General features: G+C 48.2%; 1 protein-coding gene across 2 annotated transcripts in view; it reads left to right on the top strand.

The window, feature by feature from the left end:
* The window catches only part of ARID3B (AT-rich interaction domain 3B), a 31,065-nt gene that overhangs the window by 5,785 nt on the left and 6,001 nt on the right, over window positions 1-19,279 (top strand). For both annotated transcript variants that reach the window (XM_031616304.2, XM_031616303.2), the window contains exons 3-7: window positions 5,942-6,013; window positions 7,106-7,178; window positions 17,217-17,400; window positions 18,010-18,269; window positions 18,440-18,697. In XM_031616304.2, the coding sequence (XP_031472164.1) occupies window positions 5,942-6,013; window positions 7,106-7,178; window positions 17,217-17,400; window positions 18,010-18,269; window positions 18,440-18,697 (847 nt within the window). The remainder of the gene's footprint in view (window positions 1-5,941; window positions 6,014-7,105; window positions 7,179-17,216; window positions 17,401-18,009; window positions 18,270-18,439; window positions 18,698-19,279) is intronic.

Raw genomic sequence — 19,279 nt, 5'->3', positions numbered from 1 at the left:
GGGGTGGGGGTCCTCATCCTGCAGGCTCTCGCATTGCTTGACAGTGGCTCTGGTTACCCTGGAGAGCAAGGCAGGACCAGGGCCTCTGCCTCTATGCTGCTTGCTCCAACTCCTTTCCACCTGGGGCTGGTGTGCAGCACCACTTGCACGGGTAATTTTGCAAGGCTGCTATTACAGCATGCACATCAGTACCTGCATTCCTTCGTGGAATGTAAAAACAAAGCCAAGGTTTTCAGGCATCAGCTGATATTTCAAGCCTCCCTAAGGTGCAGCAAGGTAAGTAGCTGCAGAGCCAGTCGCTGGTTTTCTGAGCAGTACCTTTCTTGTTGGGTTGGCTGGTGTTCGGGTTTCAGAACTCACCGGTCACTCCTGAAAATCCTGACCTAAACTTTTACAGAGGTCACGGTGTTTATTAAGATAAGTCAGCTTAAAATAATTACTTGGCTTTTGCTCTAGGCTCTAGGAATGAGTGAGTGGCTGAGATTCCATAGCCTTAACTATGCGCCTCAAGTGTTGTGCGTATCGAGGTCTTGCTCAGGAGATACTCATTAATCCAGAGGGGGTGAAGGTCCAAGAAGAGAAAAGTTGAATCTCAGACAGTGCACATCTTGCTTCTTTGATCTGGGATATCCAGGGCTGGATTTTTCATTTATGTGGGTCACTCTGCTTTTCTGTGGTGGAGTGGATGGAGTCCGCTTCAATAACAGACAGCGTTAAATGTTTGTTTTCTTGGTTGTTAAAAGCCAAATCTGTTCTTCCAGAAGATGGGATTTTAAACTGTGGATTGCTATTTCTCCTGACATGTGTAGCATAGGTTTGTTCTGCTGAAGTCTTCATCACTGTGATAGTGGCTGCTGTTGTAGCTTACAGTGCAGCGTTGTTGCTGGAGCACAGCAAGGTTGTGGTTAAAGGAGGTATATCTATCACACCAAATAATCTAAGGGAGAGGAGAACCAAGGAGCCATTTGTGATAATGACTGCAGAAGCCAGGTTTTCAGCCAGTGACTTAAGATTTAAGTGACTTCCAGTGCTGTCACACGAAATGAGAGGTTCCTGTATGCTCGTGCCTGTACTCAGAATGAAAACGGAGCCATGGGCGTAAATCAAGGGGGGAATGCTTTTTCTATAGCCAGCCTTGGAAAAGACATTCTCACGTGTCTGTTTGAAGTGCTGTAGAGAAACAGCTCCTGGGCTTGTCCTGGCCCCGGGCTAAAGGTGCTGAGATGTGGGGTTTGGGGCTGGTTTTGTGGAGAGCTGAGCTCAGGAGGTGGGTTGTGTGGGGGGATATTTCCTCTCTGAGTAGAAATCCAGGAGTTAATTGCTGATCATGCCAACCAAGCTTGACTCAAAGGGAGAGACTTGAAAGAGGTGCAGAGTCTTGCTTAAATTGACAGGTAAGTGGGAAAGGGCATCCCATGCCTTCTCCATTCCTGGCAGCAGCAGAAGAACAGCTTGCATGAGGCATCAGGGCATTACCCCAAATCTTCATCACACAGGACAGTTTGGAGGCATTCATCAAGGCTGCAATGCACAGCAGCAGCTGTGCTATATCTGGCAGCAGAGTAAGGAGCTCATTTCTATCCTGAGGACGATATGGCTCATTTTAGGATCCGTTCAGGCACTAAATTTATCTTTAGGAATAGTTGCAGCTTGTCTCTTTCAGTGCCAATTTATAGATATCCTAGCTAGCACTGGAGCCAGTAGGTGGAATGAGTTCCAATGTGTTGTACTCCTGTACTTCTGTTTTCTCACTTCAGGGCAAACCTGAGAATCTCTCATGGCAGTGAGAATTTCTTTTCCCTTGGCCACGTAGCACTGAGCAGCTCTTCTTGTCACTTAGGTTTTAGTTAATTCCTCTGAGTGTTTGTGAATAGGAATCGTTCACAAAGAACCCGACTTTTCCTTTCGGATGAGGAAGTGAATTCCTGTTTTGCAAGGAATTGTGTTGGTGCTATCAGCACTGGGTTTTGGGAGCACAAAAGGAACTTTATAAAAAGGGCTGATTTGTTCAACTTCACTCCATTCTTTCTTTGTTTTTCCCTGCTTTCCCATCCTCCCTGCCATTCCTGGAATCACTAAAATGTTTTCAAAAGCAATCTCTGAAGCTGTAGATACTGAATTGAGCTCTGTTATTAGCAGTGGGAAGGGCTTGTTCCAATTGCAGCCAGGCTTTACCAGGCAGCCCATGTCCACAGTAATTACGCCCTGGTTCTCCATGCTTGAGAACTTGCAGCTCAGGGCAGTAGTCCTGATCTTATCAGTGTTTTGTAGTACAACAGTTTTCTTTATAACGGCATCTGTTTCACTTCCTAAGGCTTAACTCTGCCCACAAAAGGAATTTCAGTGGATTCCCTGATAATCCTGAAATTGCTGCCCCTGTACCTTTTCATTGACTCAGTGCTTCCAGTTAACCCAGGGGGTGGGGAGAGGGGGGAGGCTTTCTTTTTCCCCACTTCATTTGGCCTAGTCCCTAAGTGGATATTTCAACAGGTCTCTGGCCTGAAAGCAGCATTGGGACTGCAGGTCTGCAGCAAGGGAGGTGCAGAATGACTTTGTATTGCATTCCAGGAGGTTTTTTCTCCTTTCCAGCAGGTTCTCTCTGGTTTGATTAACCTCGGTAGGTTAGTTAAGCTGTTCTGCAAGCCTTGATATTCCATTTTTATCGAGCATGGTGTTTGGTGGTCCATTTGAGAAGCAGCTGTCCTGCAGACAGGAGCTCAGGCTGCTCGCTTTCAAAGATTTTGTCCTGGAAAGAATGCACTGGGCAAAGTGGGAGAGTGTTTGTTGCTCTCATTTCATCCACTCTTGCTTTGGAGGAAAGGGTTAACCCTGGCTTTTGAATGTGGGATTGGAAACCAAAATTGCTCCGGACATCTGAGCTTCCCTCTAATAAGATATTCCAGGTGGTTGGGGAGTAATCCTAAAATAGCTGCAGATATAATTGCTTCTGAAGGGAGGGCTGCAGCCTCTCTGGGAGCGCTGCATGGCCCTGAGCTGGCTCTGGGCACAGGGTGCTCGGTGAGGACGGCAAGCTCAGGGCACCAGGGCTGCTCCTGCTGCCTTTTCCTGCAAGAAACTCGGGATCAATCCTGCCTGCCATGACACAACTGCGATGGAAACGGCTGTTTTTCAAACATCAGCAAATTCCCTCGACGCAAAGCGGTGCAGGGAGAGAAGCAAGGCTGTCCCCAGAGAACTACCTGCCTCTCTGAGCAGTGGTGTTTTTTCCTTCCTGCTACTATTGCCTGACTTATACAAAGGTCTTTTAATGACTTGTGAGAATATATTGATTTCTCGTGTTCCTGCTGCTCCTACAGAGGAGGGCTGCTCGCCGAAGGGCAACTTTGTTTTCCTAGGCAGAATGGAGCATGATTCTAAAGCTTCCTCCGGGCTCTGTTGCTGTGCAAAATGTGTTTTATGCTACAAAAGGAGCACCTCTTGCATCCCTTCCCGTGGCTCTGGAGGGGTTGACATGCATGGTTGTGCTTGAGTCTCTGTCCCAACCCCTGCTGATATTTGGGATCATTGATTGTAGCCTTGGCGCAGACCCAAATGTTTCAGTGTGCAGAGTGCTCAAGATGAAAGCTGAGGCTTGGGAAAGTGTCTGTCGGTGCTTACACCACTCTCTGAATAAATAGGGCTTTATTCCCTGGTTGCTGAGCTGACATTTTGTGCTGGCCCAACGCTTGGCTTCTCTGCCACCACGTGCTGAAACCTGTCCTCAGGTCCCCAGCCACAGCGTGGAGGGGCTTGGCAGCCAGGAGCCATGCGTGGAGAGGGGCAGAAGCATTTCTAGCCTGTAATAAAAGCAGCATAACACCAGGGAAAGTGTTTTTTTAACCCGTTTAACCCAGTGACAGCAGGGCTTCGCAGTGCTTCAGGTGGAGGAATTGGAGATATTTGTCCATGGCTGCTGGAGTGGATGGGTGGGAAGGCAGCCGAGTTGTTTCCATGCTGATTGATACCAGGCTGGGTGAGAAGCACTCTCCTTATCTCTCCTGATGGCTTAACGTGGGGCAGCAACCTGCCTTCAAACTGTCCCAGCTGTCACAAGAGGAAATGCTAATGCTGTCCTCCGTGTCTCACCTCGCTTCACTCCGTGTCATGCCAGGTGATATCCATCTCAACCAATTTTCTGGGCATATGGCAAAACGTGGATGGCTTTGGCTAGCTTTAAGCTCCTTTCACTAGTTAGCTTGTGATGAGCATTAGTCTGTGCTCTCAAGGCCCTCATGGTGTGGATGCAGAAGGTAAGGTGCATTTTGTGTACACAAAATCACATCACCTTCTGGCTTGTTCTAATTACCTGTTCTTCAAAGCAAACAAGCAAAATAGCCCCTCAAGTCTTGTAATTCTGAAATTCTACCAATTTCAACTCACTGGTGGCAGGGAATTGTCTCCTTTAAGCTCCCTTCCCTTCTCTGTCCCCATCCTAAATGTAGTGGAATAAGCTCTCAGCATGAGCTGAGGGCCCGATGAAAACAAGAGTTTGGCTTCTTGGAGCACCCCATTTAGTCTTTAACACTACAAATGTGTTTGTCCTCTGAATGTGTGCCAACGTACACTTGAGAAGAAAGCAGCTCAGCCATCTAAAACCATTTTGTCTTAGATTCTGTAAAGCTGGGGATGCACAGTGGCTGCTGCCTGCTGAAGAAGCTGGCTCGTCTCTTCTTCTGTTACCGTGGGTTTGTTGGCCTGTGTTAAGGCAGTGGGGTTTCAGGAGCAGCTGGATATCACCATAATTAGCAAAAAACCTGATGTTTTTAATCTCTGCTAGCAAAGGACATCCAGATGAATCCTCCCATGAACAAAACCAGTCCTCAGATCTCTTCCTAGAGAGGGTTGGGAATTGATCTGCTGTAATAAACAGCTGACATAACAGAAGTGGCAATAATCCCCCATTAAATATCTTTCAGTTGATGGGACTCGCTGGATAATTGACTTTCCAGCAGGAATTACTGGCTCAAACTAAATCAGCAGGCATTAGGGCAGCTCACTGCAGTGTTTTTTGAAGGGGGAGATGTGGCTTTGCCTGGCCTTGACAAGAGCTATTCATCTTTCTAATTCGATGTATGTGTCACAACCAGATGACTCCCAAGATTTCAGATATTGGGCCTCCCATGCCATTTACCTGCATTTTTGTGCTGGAACCCCTGGCTTGTTCTGCTTCAGGATCTGTGCATGTATCAGGAGAGAGGACAGGCTAAGCCACTTTGCTGGATGGAATTGGCCATGTTCTTCCCTCAAGGGGCTTTGGTGCACATACTGTATGAAGTTCATTGTTTAAAGCTGCTTTCAGGATCATTCTTACATTCTCAGTCCTGCCATATCGCCTGAGCCTTCCTCTGCTGGTCTCCTCCCCTGCAGTTTCAGGGTGATGATGAATTACCAAGCAGAACAAGCCTAACTAGAGTAATCCTTGTAATGCCTAAGAAGAATGAAGCTTAACCCAGCAAAGCTGGATCACCATTTCTGTGTGAAAAGTCCAGATTCAGTGGCTTCCAGAAGTAAGAGTGTGGGATGGGAAGAAAGGTTCCCACTGTTTTATTTCCCTACTTCTCTTTGGCATGCTCAGCTTTTTGCTTAGTAGGCAAGCAAGTGGAGCCCAGAATGGCATCTCTGAGCATGACAGGGGGCAGTTCTGTATCACCTGGCTGATGGAAAGGCAGAGGGTCCTGTGTGAGCAGGGATAGCTGGCTAACACACCTGTTAGACTGGTGTGCACTGAGTAAAAAGATGGACGTGGAGAGCCAAAGCAGTGCTTCTGTTCGGTGTTTGTTCAGCCTCTCTATGGAAAGCACCTGCCACTTTCCATGTCTCAGTCTTTACCTGCCTTCATATACGCTCATGCCCATAAATGTACATTTGAAGGCTCTCTGGAATTGTCCACAAAGCCTTTCCTGAGCTGCTCTTTCAGCTTTTCATTCCTTTCTCCCCCCAGAACGGCAGTGTGACCTGGAGTGATGAAGGTGATGGATGCCGAGGAAGAGAAATTTCACGAGACTTTGCCAAGGTCAGTCTGATGGTGGGCATCTGGGGGAGGGAGGGAGGGAATGGGAGGGAATTCCTTCCCTGACCTGTGGCAGAGGGTGGCTACCGAGCCCTCCCTGTTGCTCAGAAAGCCTGCAGAGCTGGGCTAGTTTGCCTCTGGTCACTGGAATGTAGTTTGAGTTCAGCCTTTATAACTGCACTTCTAAAACTTAAAATCTCAGTCAATGCTTTTACTAGCTGGGGGAAGAGTGTTTTGTTTCTTGAGCCTGATTAGCACTGTGGTAATAGATCTGAATGTGGCAGCAATGTGTCACATCAGCTTGAGGAATTCATTTTGAACTGAGCTGGCTTTCTGAAAGGGTGCAGCTAATTGCTCTGCAAATACAGCAGTGTGTTTTCTTCCCAGAGCTCAGCATGTGAGAAAGCACAGTGCTTCACAGGAAATGAACCCACGAAGCCCCTTTTTTGGGCTAGATGAGTTCTGAGTAGCTAGCAGCACTTATACAGAAACTGAAATACATTCTTCCCCAGTGAATCTGTTGATCTGCTCTACAGAAGTAGCTACAACCAGCGAAAAAAGTGCATTAAGTTATGCAAAATCTTCCATGCAAGCAAGAAGGAATTAAATGGTGCTTTTTCTACAGTGTTGTCCTCTGTCTTGTGTGATAACCTCTCAGCAATACTGACCACAGCCCTTCCAGCTCATCACCCTGTGGCCTCAGAGGCCACATAAGAGAACAGTAGATTTTCTGTGCAGGAGATGATGCTTGTACCTGCACCTTCTGAAAAACTGGCAGATAATGCCAGCGTGCAGCACCTCTCGTGTGGAATGTAAGCTTCCTAAGGAACTGAAGGAAGTGCTTGGGTTTCGAAGCCTTTGGTAAAATTATTTCTGCAGCAAAGTGGTGCCAGGCTGATTTTTCATACTGAGACTTTCTGGCTTATTTCAGAGGAGCTTTTCCTGCCAGGCATTACTAGTTCCAGGAAAGCTTTATCCTTCCTTGCCTGTGGTTGCCCCAGAACAAACACCAAATGACCCATTGGAGGAGGCTGATGTTGTTGCTTTATCTGTCTCCTTGTGGATTGTGCCTCCATTTTTATTTCCTCCCAACAGCTTTATGAACTGGATAGTGACCCTGAACGGAAAGAGTTCCTGGATGACCTCTTCATCTTCATGCAGAAGAGGGGTGAGTGAGCTTTTGTATGAACTCGGTACGGTAAAACAGGGATTACTGCTGCAGTTTGAATTCTTGCCTTCTGCATTTGAGAGAGCAAATCCAGCCCTTGAACCTGCAGATCAGATGGAAGGATGGGGGTAAGCCTTGAGATATTTACTTTGGAAGATCGTGAGCTCAGTAGGAAAGAATTCATCTGCCCTTTTATTTAATTTCACAGATGCTATTTCTCTTCCATCGCTGTTTCCTAATACCAAAGGTGCCCCAAAAAACCCGATTTGACAAGGACTGAGTAGCACTGAGAATTCTCTGATCTCCCCTTCAGAACAAGGGGCAGCACAGAATCAGGTGGCACTGTCACACATCTTCTCGTGTTCTACTTCAGTGTGTGGAAGCTGAGTGTGAAGGCGTTCACACACCATATAGAGTTCACAATCTGAGGCCTGGGAAGAGAAAGAAGAAAGATGAAGCCAAGTTTTCCTTTAGATTCACAACGTGTCAGTTTTCCATGTAGTAAACCTGTGTAACTGAGTGCAGTAGCAAACTGTTCAAAGAAGTTCTCACATTCCTTTTGATGGTGTCAGCACCTTGCATCTCTCCTAGTTCCAGGGATGGCAGTGCATGTGTGAAACAGCTCAGCTGAGCTATCTTAAGTCTTCTTACTCTCATTGGTTCCCTCATTACAAAGTATTCTTAATAGAAACGCATAGAAGTACTCTGCTACATAAAACGAAGAGCCCACAGGGAAACACTGATCACCTGTGTCTGAATTTCTGGTAAATCCTTTGCAGTGCTGTTTCCTTTACCTTTCCAAACATGCCAAGCCAGTCAAACTAGTCCAACCAAGATTTCTCCTGACACAAAGTACTAAATTGTGTCATGGTCCGTTTTACTGTTTCCAAATTTCTGAGTTTGGGAGGTAAGTGTGAAGAGCAGGCAAAATGATTGTCTGACACTGGACTGGAGTCTTATTTCCAGTTGGTCTTCTGAAGCCTGCATCTTTGGTTGCATCCCCTGCTGTGGGTGGCTGGAGCACAAGCAGAAGGGCTATTCCAAGGGGAAATCCAGGCAAGTGCTCTTCATACCCATATGTCCTCCTCTCCTGGCACGGCTCGAGCTGACAGCTGACCTTTGTGAATTTCCTTATTCCAAAAAGCTTGTGGAGCTTTTGTTTCTAAGTCATTCAAAATTTGGGGATGAGTTTTGGGGATGTTTTTGGCTTTTGTGTGCACAGCCATAACCAGTTAGTTAGTTAGCTTGCAAATGTTAACCTGAGCTCATGTATTAATGTAAGGGCTGGGATGACTGACGTACAAGACAATCTGAAGGGTATGACTGGCAGCAATAGAAACCACCAGATGCCCAGAGAGAAATCTGCTTAATACTTTAGTATCTCCTTCCTATTACCTTTCAATTATTTATAATTGACACCTTCCCACTGCAGGGGCTGAGCTTGTCGCCAGCTGGCTGCTGGAGGAGTTGAGCTTTTAATCATCTGGGCATTTCCTAGTGTATTTGTTTTCTGGAAGCTCCCTTGTTTTCTCTCTTGTGAAGAGAGATGGAAATGAAACATAAGAGCCCCACCACCCATGGGGGAGAGAGACAGTGAGCTGCCAGCTTTCTGCCAGGGGATCTGGAAATACTGCAGGGAGTGAGCCTGTATTCTGCTGCATTCAGAAATCTGGAGGCTTCTACAGCAAAGTTATCCCAAGGTGCCGTTCAGACTTTAATTTCTCTTCCCCTCCCTTTACATGCCAAGCAAGCATCCTAAAACAAACCAGGCTGAACAGCTGCCTTGTTCTGAGAGTCCTCCAAAGTGGTTTAATGCTGAGGCCTCATTGCACCCGAGAGAAAAGTGCTGTGTTTCTTAGCTTGTACGTGTGAAGAGCCGCTTTATTTGCACCTTGTGTCTGAAAGCAGCTCTGCTAATAAACACTGCTGGTGTAAAGATAGGGATTCTGTCGTCCTCCAGAGGAGTGCCCCTTGTTTGGGGCTGATGGAAAAGACCCCAAGGATTGCTAGCTGGTGCTGAACTGGAAGATAAATGGTAGATTTCAGGAGCTCGCAAGTAGCTGGAGGGATGAAAAGGTTTGGTTGTTGGTGCTGCTGTTTGGAATGTACCTAGAAAAAGCGAAGCCATGAAACAGGCTTAATGCAGATCAAATGTGCAGGTCTCATCTGCCTCTGAGCACAGCAGGTTGTCGCTGAATGACCACAGCTGCAAGTGATAAAATGGCCCTTCGGCAGCAATAATGATGGAAGAGGGAGATGAGAGGGGAGCTGTAACTCTTCCTTTGTTGCTGTTGTGTGCCTTGTGTGTGCTGAGGTGCATGGGCCTCACCCTGCCTGGGATTGCAGGGGCAGAGAGGGGTGAGGAGGTGCAGTTTTGTGGGATGAGGGGCTGCATCAGTGCCTCCACATTCCTCTTCCTCAGCTCATCTGCAGCCTCACACTGAAGGCCAACTGTCCTCAGGTGTGGATAAGCAACTTCAGCAGTGGCTTCCCTCCTCCATGGCTGATCACTTTACAACATTTCTGTGTTTTAAATGAATCTGAAATGAATTGATAAAGTGGGTTTTCAAGTTCTGACTCTGGAACGTGAGTACACAGCATCCCTTACAGTAATTCAGGGGAATCTTGTGTTCCCCAGCCTTCTCTGCTTAAGGTTGCTGGAAATAATGTGGCTCTGCAGGCTGGATGTGGCTCTGGGCAACCTGGTTTGGTTGTTGGCAACCCTGCACATAGCAGGGGGTTGGAACTAGATGATCACTGTGGTCCTTTTCAACCCAGGCCATTCTATGATTCTATGATACTGAAATGCACATGATGTGAAACATGTTGTGAATCTGTGTTTTCAGTGCAAAATCAGCTTTTCACACTTTTGGCATGGGTCCCCTGGCACATAAGATCTATTTTTCCATTTCAGAGCCCTCTAAAAGAACAGCTGGGCTTTGTGCTGTAGAGGGTTGGGTAACATGTACTCCAAACAGCCCCATGGGCTGATGTGCTCAGGTCTGGCTGGAGTGAAAGGTGGAGAAGCACTTTCAGGCTTTTCTTACCCAGTGAACATTCCCCAGAGCTCTTTTTTTGGCTCTTCTTTGTGATAAAAGGTAGGATGAGGAACAGAAACACACAGATAACCAACCCTGTGATACATAGCAGGCTGCACTCTGTCCCCAGGTATTGAAGGGCTGTCAGTAGCATGACTCTTGCAGCAGTCACCTATAGCTGAGCTGATCAGGAGGGAAGCAGAGCAGTGGGACTGCATCCCCAGGACCATCAATCAGTGCTGCTCAAGCAAGAAACTCCACTTGAGAAAAGGTTTGGGGAAAGGACATCGTAGCTAGGGGAAGGCTCCCTTACAAGGGAAGCTGTTTTGTTCATTTTTAAGCACTGCCTTTGTGAGGACCTCGTAAAACGTCTCTGATTGTACAGCTTGACCAATTTTGTTCAAGGTTCCTGCGTGACCTTGGTTTTCCCGGATGGCTTGACCATTCTGTTGTCTTTTTTTTTTTTTATGTGGATATACATAGAAGGGGCTTTGTAAGTCCGACCGTGTGGTTTTAATGTTTTCCTGCTGTTGTATGCTGTCTGCACGTTTGAGATGTGGAAATACAACAAATCCAGGCTATTGACAAAAGCATTTACTGATGGATTCTTTTATCTCTAGGCCAAGTGGAGTTTATGAAATGTTTGCCCAGGGAATACTCTTCGCTCCACTGATTCAATTTTGCAGGCTGCTTCTTTTCATCCTCTGGAGATATTTTTGAATCCGAATTAAGCAATGTAGTTCTGTAAATGAGATGTCAATAGACATAAATTCTCAGCGTCCTTTGTTCACGCTACCTGCTTAATGCTGAGCCACAGCAAATGCTTCCCTAAATAGCAGCTGATGTTCTGCAGTGGAAAATTCTCACTCGATGCACTGCACCAAGCCCAGCTGCGACATCTCCTGCCCGAGCCATTCTTCAGCACAGCTCTGTTCTGAATGCTCCAAATCAACCAGGCAAGATTCTTTTTCGATTTGTGCGTGGCTAAATCTGTTCTGTGCATCATTGAAAGGACCTTTTCTTCCTTGAGTTTTAGAGGGAAATGGTGATCTGGTTTAAATTCTTCTGCAGCACATGGAAGACCTTTGCAAGGAATGCCTTGCTCATCAGCCTTAGTTGCCAGATGACTAAAATTCTCCATAAAATCACCAAGGTTGGAAAAGACTGCAAGATCATGCAGTCCAACCGTCCACCTACCACCAATATTTCCTCACTAAACCTCAGTACAACATCTAAATGTTTCTTGAACACCTCCAGGGAAGGTGATTCCAGCACCTGCCAGGGCAGCCCGTTCCAGTGCCAGACCACTCTTTCAGAGAAGGAATGTTTCCTAATATCCAACCTGAGGGATACATATCCTTCACATTGGATCCACGCAGAGGATCCTTGCATGGCTGTAACTGGGCTGTGAGCTCTTGACCCATGAGATGTATAAGCTGTTTTGGAGGAGTTTACCTGAGCAAAATTTGGGATAACTTAGGATTTGTAAAAAGCTGCTTCTCGTAAGAAGAAATTCTTTTCTGTGTTTTATGTGCTATTATCATTCTATTTGAAGCCGTAGGCTGTTGTTGGTTGGCATGACTCCTTCTGCAGCTTGTTAACCTGATGCCAGCCTGCTGCAGCAGTGGCCCTTTGGGGATCTCCAAATCCCTGGCTGTACAGAACTGAAGGATAGAGCCAAAGGTGTTTCTCCTTCCCCTGAAGATTGAGATGTCAAACTGTAACACGTTTCTCTAGCATCTCAAAGTCTGTATGTTTGTGTCTCAAATCCCAGACTCCCAGAGCTCGTCTATGCACGGGTACTTTATTCTGGGTGTTCCTGGCCTCCCCCCTAAATCTGACAGCCTGTTTCTCCAGTGATTGATGAACTTGAGCAATTGACCAGCAGAGGTGTTTCAGCTCAGAAAAGATGACCCTGTGGATACCCAGCTGGATGGAAGGTGGAACTGCTCAGTGTGAAGATGCTCCAGTTTTTGACTTGTTGACCCAGTTCTGTTTCCCCCAGCTGCCCCCATTGTAACTCCTCTCTACCTGAATAAGTTTGTCTACTTGCTTCAAAGCCACCACCAATGGCTGTGCAACATCTGGGGAAGAAATTTGTGATAGCAGATAGATTGGAGCCAGCTGTGCCAGTAGCAGCCGAGCTCAGCGCAGGAGCACAAATCTCTGTGGGATCACAGTTTAGGGATGGAAAGTGGGGAAGGTTAATGTGGCCAGAGCCTTGGTGAATAGAACGGGGGCATGGGATGCCAGTTAGGCTGCCTCCAGTTCAGCAGCTGAAATCTGATAAGGGGCTGCTGTCAGCCTCACTTATTGAGGAGGGAAGCAGAAACTGATGGTGTTTCGAGGGGTGCAGATAAGAAGTGGGCCTCCTGTCAAATAGAACATGATTAATTACCCTCTATCCTGGCTCCCGCTTTGATAGCAGTGTCTAATGGTCTGCAGGCTTGCAGATCAGGTGGTGACATTCCCACTGGGAGGTGTGAATGCCCGCTGTGGAAATGCCATGAATGGGGGGAGAGATTAGATCGGTGTGGCACGGGCAGGGAGAGCTCGTTTCCCTTCTGTATGCCTTTCCTTTTTATTTTCATTCAGGGTTAGCCATTAGGATGGGCTCAAAGCAACAAATATAACTTTGAGGCAAAGGGGGTGGCTGAAGAGGCAGCCTTTGTGTGGAACCAGCCAGCTTTAGTTCAGAATTTGGTTACTGTAAATCACTTTGGGAGGCTGGAAGTTGGAAGCAGCAGTTCTTTCCTTACCTATATAGGTTATTGCTTAAACATGCCCCTCTGTGCCTATTCACTTCCAAAATACACTGCAGATGTTACTCTGCTGAATAATTATTTGAGTCTTGCCTCCTTTGTTCTTTACCTAAAAATGGACACGTTTGAAAGTATACTGGATAGGAAAAAAAAAAAAAAGGAGGAGGTGATTGAAAAAGTACTGCTTCAGGCTGGGTGTAATTAACTGCTCTTTGTCTCCTATGTGCAGGACAAGTCATGGCTTAGGCTGCTTGATGGTGGGGAACTCCCTGCAGTGGGCATGTTCCTCACTGGAAGACAGGGGACTTACCTTCTGTGAGCCTGTTAGCATCATAGAATCACCGAGGTTGGAAAAGACCTCTGAGATCATCCAGTCCAACCTGTCTTAGGTGACAGTTTCCTTTTAACATCACCTGTCTATTCTGATGTTGGTGTGAATCTGAAGACTGGCTAACAGACGATGAAGAACAGGGAAAAGCCAGCTTGGGTAGGTGAGAAGTGCTTCAATGCAATGTGGAGGTCCTTCTAGATAAAAAGGAAGGCCAAGCCCAGAGCTGGGCTGTAGCTGTCAGCAGAACAAAGCAGGGGAACTGAGCTCACACAGCTGACTGCTCAGCACCTCTTCCTCACGAGCTGTCTGCCAAAAGATGTCAGAATAGTCAGTTGGAGATTATCCAGGGCTTACATCTTCTGTCTCTTCCTAAAGAGCTCTTGGAAGGTAAAAATCAGGTTCCCCTTCAGCTTGTCGAGCATAGGAGACATAGGGGACATTCAAGCCTATCTATATACACCCTGTAGGCTTCTATTATGTCTGCCTGAAACAGAGGCAGCTTTCGAAAGGGGTGAAACAGCTTGGCAGGAGGGGCTGCTTATTTCCCTTGAAGGACAGAGATGTTTATAGCTACAGTCAGGCTTCCTCCAGGGAAACTCTTTACTCCAGAAATCCGAATTGTAGTTACAGCTGTCTTTCCTTTCAGAAAACCCAGCCCCTATGGGATGATTCCTCCTCTTCCTTCCAGTGTTGTGGTTGGGCATTTTGCCCTCTCCGTAGCCCTTTTGTTAGCAGAGCACTTGTCTGGAGGCAGCAGCCTCTTACCCTGGGGCCGTTTCCCACCTCCAGCAGCTCCAAGCCCAGCAGAGCAGGTACACCTGTCTTGGAGCTTCTCTTCTTGAGGTCTCCCATGCACATCAACTGCCCGTCAGCCCTTTTCCAGTGGGAGCACTCTGTCCCCTCCCACCTCCCTCCAGCTGATTCCTTCCAGGGGTGCCCCATGCTCGTGTGGCTGGGTTGTGCTTAAGGAAGAAAGGTTGTATGCTGGGAGAACTGTGAGCAGAAGAGCTGGTTGTCATCCTCAGCCTCTTGTCAAGCTGGCTGTGCACCACGGTGTGTGCAGCATTGCCGAGAGCCAGCGGGATGGAGGGAAGCTGGAAAGTACAGTAAAATGAGTTTGCCATCAAAAGGCAACAAGTCTTATGCTGTGCCCCCGGCTGCTGACCTTTCCCTTTGGAATTCTCCCCTCTGACCTCCCGATCATTAATCCTGATGCTGCCAGATGACAGTAATCCATCATGGCCCCTGACAAGCCTCGCAGCCGCCTGTGAAAGGATCCGCTCGCCTTCAGCATCCCCTCATCCCATGATACTTGTTTTTCAGCCTTTCCTGTCGGAGCACCGGGGGTTTCCAATAAAGACTTTATCGCCTCGCTCCTCCTCGGAGGGGGCTGTGGGAGGAGGGGGCTCTGCAGGCAGCTTTTGCAATGGAACGTACCAAGTTGGTGAGGAGTACAGTTAATTTGTGAAGTCTAAAATGCAAATAGTGCTGTGTTTGCTCATCCCAGGCTGGGGGGTGTTTCTCAAAGTGGCCTCATCCTGGGGGGAAAGCACAGGAGGAAGGTGGCTGCATCTCTGTGCATAACAGGGAAGGATGGAAGTTCTTTCCCACTGATTATACCCCAGGGCACTTCACCCTGTGGGTCCTGTTTAAATGCAAACCTCAGAAAGAGAGGGTGCTATAGGGGTGGTACCGTGAGGCCTGGGGTCACCTCTGCTTGCTGGTGGTGAGCACGCTCTTGGCAGATACTTGTAAGCCTTTATTTCCCACTGGTATAATGTTTGTCTGTATCACAGGAGTGTTTGGATGCATTTACTTGTGTATTTCCAGATGCTGAGGAGTGAGGAGGTCCAGAAAACAGTAAAGCTGTGTTTAGGATAAATACATTATTTTAAAAAGTAAATATTTCATTGTGCTTCTGTGTTAGCAGCTTGCTTGCTGTAGGAGCCTTCCATCTGACCCTTCTCTTTCACTCCCCATCTGCTCACTGTCCAGGGAGAGAAGGATGAAAGTCCCTTCTGGAGCAGCTAATGCCATTCCCTACATTAGATAGGGTGGCTCTGAGTGGCCTGGGATTGCTGAGGGGAATGGTGTCAGCCCAGCAGTGCTAAGCCTTGTGCCCCCAACCATTTCTTGCTAGGGCAGAAACACTGAAGTGCTGACGGAGGGAGCTGTGGAGGTGGGCAGAACTATTCCCAGCTCTTTCTGGAGTCCTTCAAAATAAACATTTCCCTGCTCTTGCCTTTGGGGTGGGCTGGGTGTGACCGGTTCCTGTGGCTCAGCTGATGAATGATAACTTCAGGCTGGTAACATGATCGCTTCCAGCCCTCTACGTGTCTGAAATGACACTGCTACCAGACTCTTAATCTTTCTTTTAACACGTGGAGGGAGACAAAATGGAGGCAGAGGGGAAGGCACAGCAAAGCAAGGATTGCGTTCACCCAGGCTGATGTTTTGTCCGGACTGGATGGAGCCAGACTGCATCTAAACAACTGGGAAATGTCCTCCCTCCCCCAGGGAGCCAGGATTTGAAATGCAGGAAGAGGATCTGATGCAGTTTATGGATGTTAGCTTCATGCACAGGGAGGGGATTGTTTAGACAGAAGGCAAATAAAAGAGGATGCAAGAGATGTGAAGTAAGGGAGCTCGCAGGCCAGCCTGGCCAGGTTGTTCTTTATGCTGCCTCGTGGATTTGGTGCCTTAGTGAAATTGAGGGCTGCTCTTTAAAGCTGGAGAAGTTTCCCTTTAATCCAGCATCTCGTTAACCTGTGGGAATCGTTGCCGTGAGCTGATGTGTAATAGGCTTCAAAAAGAAAAAAAAAATTACACTTACGTGTCTAATGAGGACATCTGCAGAGCTAGCTGAACTCCTTTTCACTAAACCGAATAAAACCCATTTATAAGGGCCATAAACTGCTCTGCTCCGGGGCATTATCCCACTGCTGGCTGATGAGCAGTGGCAAAAGCCTCCCCTGTGGGTTGGGCATCCCATAATTGTCCATTACAGCGCTGCCGTAAGGGCTGCTGCTGACCGTTGTGGTAGCAGGATGCTGACCTCGGGTGGGCTGCTCTTTGATCCAGGACAGTATTTCCTACACAGAGGAAGAAGATTGCTACATCAGCATTTCTCCCTCTTCCTCTCCTTGCCTAAATCTCATCGCTGTGACCTCTGCGGAGCCTCCACGCTTTGTCGCCTTCAGGTGCAGCTGTGAGGGTCACACCAATGGGGTTTTGGTCGATATATTGTGAGCACGTTGCTCCATAACACTGCCCATATCACTGCCATGCAACAAGTAGGGCTTCCACAGCTGGGCTGTGTTGGCTGTCATGGGATGCACATCCCAGAGCTGGTGCAGGGAGTGGGAGCAGAGCTTGCAGGAAAACACTGCGTGCTTGTGAGGGAGGATGGGGAAATGCATGCTGGGTGTCACATACCCTTTCCTATTGCTCTGCCCAGGCACACAGCACATAGTGGGGGTGAAGGAGCAGAATCCCAGTGCATGAGCAGCTCGAGCTGCCTGCAGGCTCAGCCCCTTCCTGAGCACCAGCTATACAGATTTGATCTGAGATAGCCCTGGGAGCTCGTAACAAATGATTCCTCTGGGCTGCTCCCTCGCCACTAGGATTGAATGGTCCCTGCTTCCCCTCTTCTGTTTTTGAAGCTGCTCTTAGCTGCAGGTTATTATTTGTCTGTTAATTGCTTTTGCCTACAGGAAAGGATTTTTCATGAAAAGGACGTGCCATGTAGCTACACTTCTCTGGCTCATTTACTCGCCCATAGAGAGGCCTCGAGTCAGGCTACAAATAGAGTTGCCTGAATTTCCTATTAGAAAGAAGATCAATAGCCCCGACCTGCCAGGCTTCTCAGCCTCATTTTCTCTCTCACTCCTTGTTTTCTTTTCTGCAGGAACTCCCATCAACAGGATCCCCATCATGGCAAAGCAGATCCTGGATCTCTACATGCTCTACAAACTGGTGACCGAGAAGGGAGGGCTGGTGGAAATCATCAATAAGAAGATCTGGAGGGAGATCACCAAAGGCCTTAATCTGCCCACCTCCATCACCAGTGCCGCGTTCACGCTCCGAACCCAGTAAGTCTGGAGGGTCTGACAGCAGAGAGGTCGGAGCAATGCAAAATGGGGGCTGGGGTTGCTCTGTCTCACTTGGCCCAGAGTGAGGGGACTGCCTGAGAGCTCTTACCTCTTGGTTATTGTTATTCTTAGTTATTAGTTGAGTCCTACAGAGGGAAGCTGCTTGCTGTTTCTATGGCCTTTGATACACACAGTGTTCCCTGCAAATTTGTGTGCTAGATTGCAGCAGAAGTTGTGAAGTTTGGTGCTGCCCTTGGACAAAATAACCCTTACATCATCCTGCCTTGCATGTAAGCGTTATGATCCAAGCCATAACTTATAATTTTACACGTTATGTCAGTTGTAAAGGCTTTTAGGATGATTTTTTTCTGCCTCTGCATGTTGTAGTATGTAACTATGTGCTTCCCTAAAGCATGAGGTCAAGTGAAAGCTGTGAGAGCTGTGCCTCAGACCCCAACTACATATTGCTTATCACACCAAGCTCTGCAGACAAAGGCTCCACATCTGCACAGCACCTTCATCTGAAAGCCTTCCCGCGTGCTGCAGCCTATCCTTTTGTGGTCTGCTGAGAAACCTGCTTGACTTTCCCTGTGCTCACCTCTCTCCCAGGTATATGAAGTACCTGTATGCCTACGAATGTGAGAAGAAATCCCTCAGTTCTCCTGCTGAGCTTCAGGCCGCGATTGATGGCAACAGGCGGGAAGGCAGAAGGCCCAGCTACAGCTCCTCTTTGTTCAGCTACTCACCCACAGCCTCGGGGCCTCCTTCTCTCCTGTCTCCCCCAAAGATCCGCTTCCCCATCATCGGCGTCGCTCCGGGCAGCGGGACCAGCAATCCTCGGGTGTCTCCAGCAGCAGCTGTAAGAAAAGGTCAGCTGGGTGAGAGGTGCAGCAACAAAACTGTGCAGCCTGGTCTCGTGGTTGGTGACCCACGGAAAGGGGTTGAAACTAGATGATCCTTGAGGTCCTTTTCAACCCAGGCCTGCAGATGAGTTTTGGTGTACTTGCTTTAGGATCTAAGTGACTCTCTCCAATCCTAGGTGACAGTGTGCCCTTGACCGTGTCGATGCCAAATCGTATTGCTGTGCCAGTGACCTTGGCTAGCCAGCAGGCCACGGTGGCAGCAAGAACAGCCACCCTGGAGCAGCTGCGGGAGAGGCTGGAGGCTGGGGAGCCACCAGAGAAGAAAGTCTCACGGATGACAGAGGAGGAGCAGCGGCTCGTCCAGCAGGCTCTGCAGCGCAACCTCTTCAGCATGGCACGGCAGATCCCCATGAAGATCAAAATCAATGGCAAGGGTAAGATGCGCCTCTGGATGCACCTTGAGCTGTGAGGAGCTGCCAGGTTCAGCTGGTGCTGGCCGAGCTGTCCTCAGCAGCGCTGTGCTGCGTGCTTGAAGCCTGTTTCTTCATTCCTGGGAAACACACGGGTCAGCTGAAATTGCACATCTGTGTTTAATGCCTCCTGTGCACTTTGGAGCACAGCATAGTTCGCTCTGACCAAGGGTACTCTTGTGAGATGACTCCTGGTTGGGAAGCCATGCCCTGTGCCAGATGCTCAGCCCATCAAGCAGCATGCTTTCCCCAGCCCTACCCTCATCTAAGACTCATGCCAGCATTGTGTTGCCTTTTAATTGGTCCCGGAGGTGATAGCTTTTTCAATACAGGTGGCAGCTAGGGGGGAGGGATGCCCGGCTTTTAGGAATCCCATTGGCAGGTGTGATGAGGAGGCCACAAAGCCCTGCGTATCTGCAGGGGGCCCTATGCATCCCAGAGCTTTTAGCGAGTCAGGTGATTTCTGCCAACATCTGCTGCAGCCCCTCTCGCAGCCTGCAGGCAAAGAACTCCTGGCAAGGCTGGGTTAGGAGGTCAGATATAAGC

The sequence above is a fragment of the Phasianus colchicus genome, chromosome 12 (assembly GCF_987193195.1).
Source record: "Phasianus colchicus chromosome 12, bPhaCol1.hap1.1, whole genome shotgun sequence".
NCBI classification, from domain to species: Eukaryota; Metazoa; Chordata; class Aves; order Galliformes; family Phasianidae; genus Phasianus; species Phasianus colchicus.
This window is presented reverse-complemented; position numbering and strand designations above follow the sequence as displayed.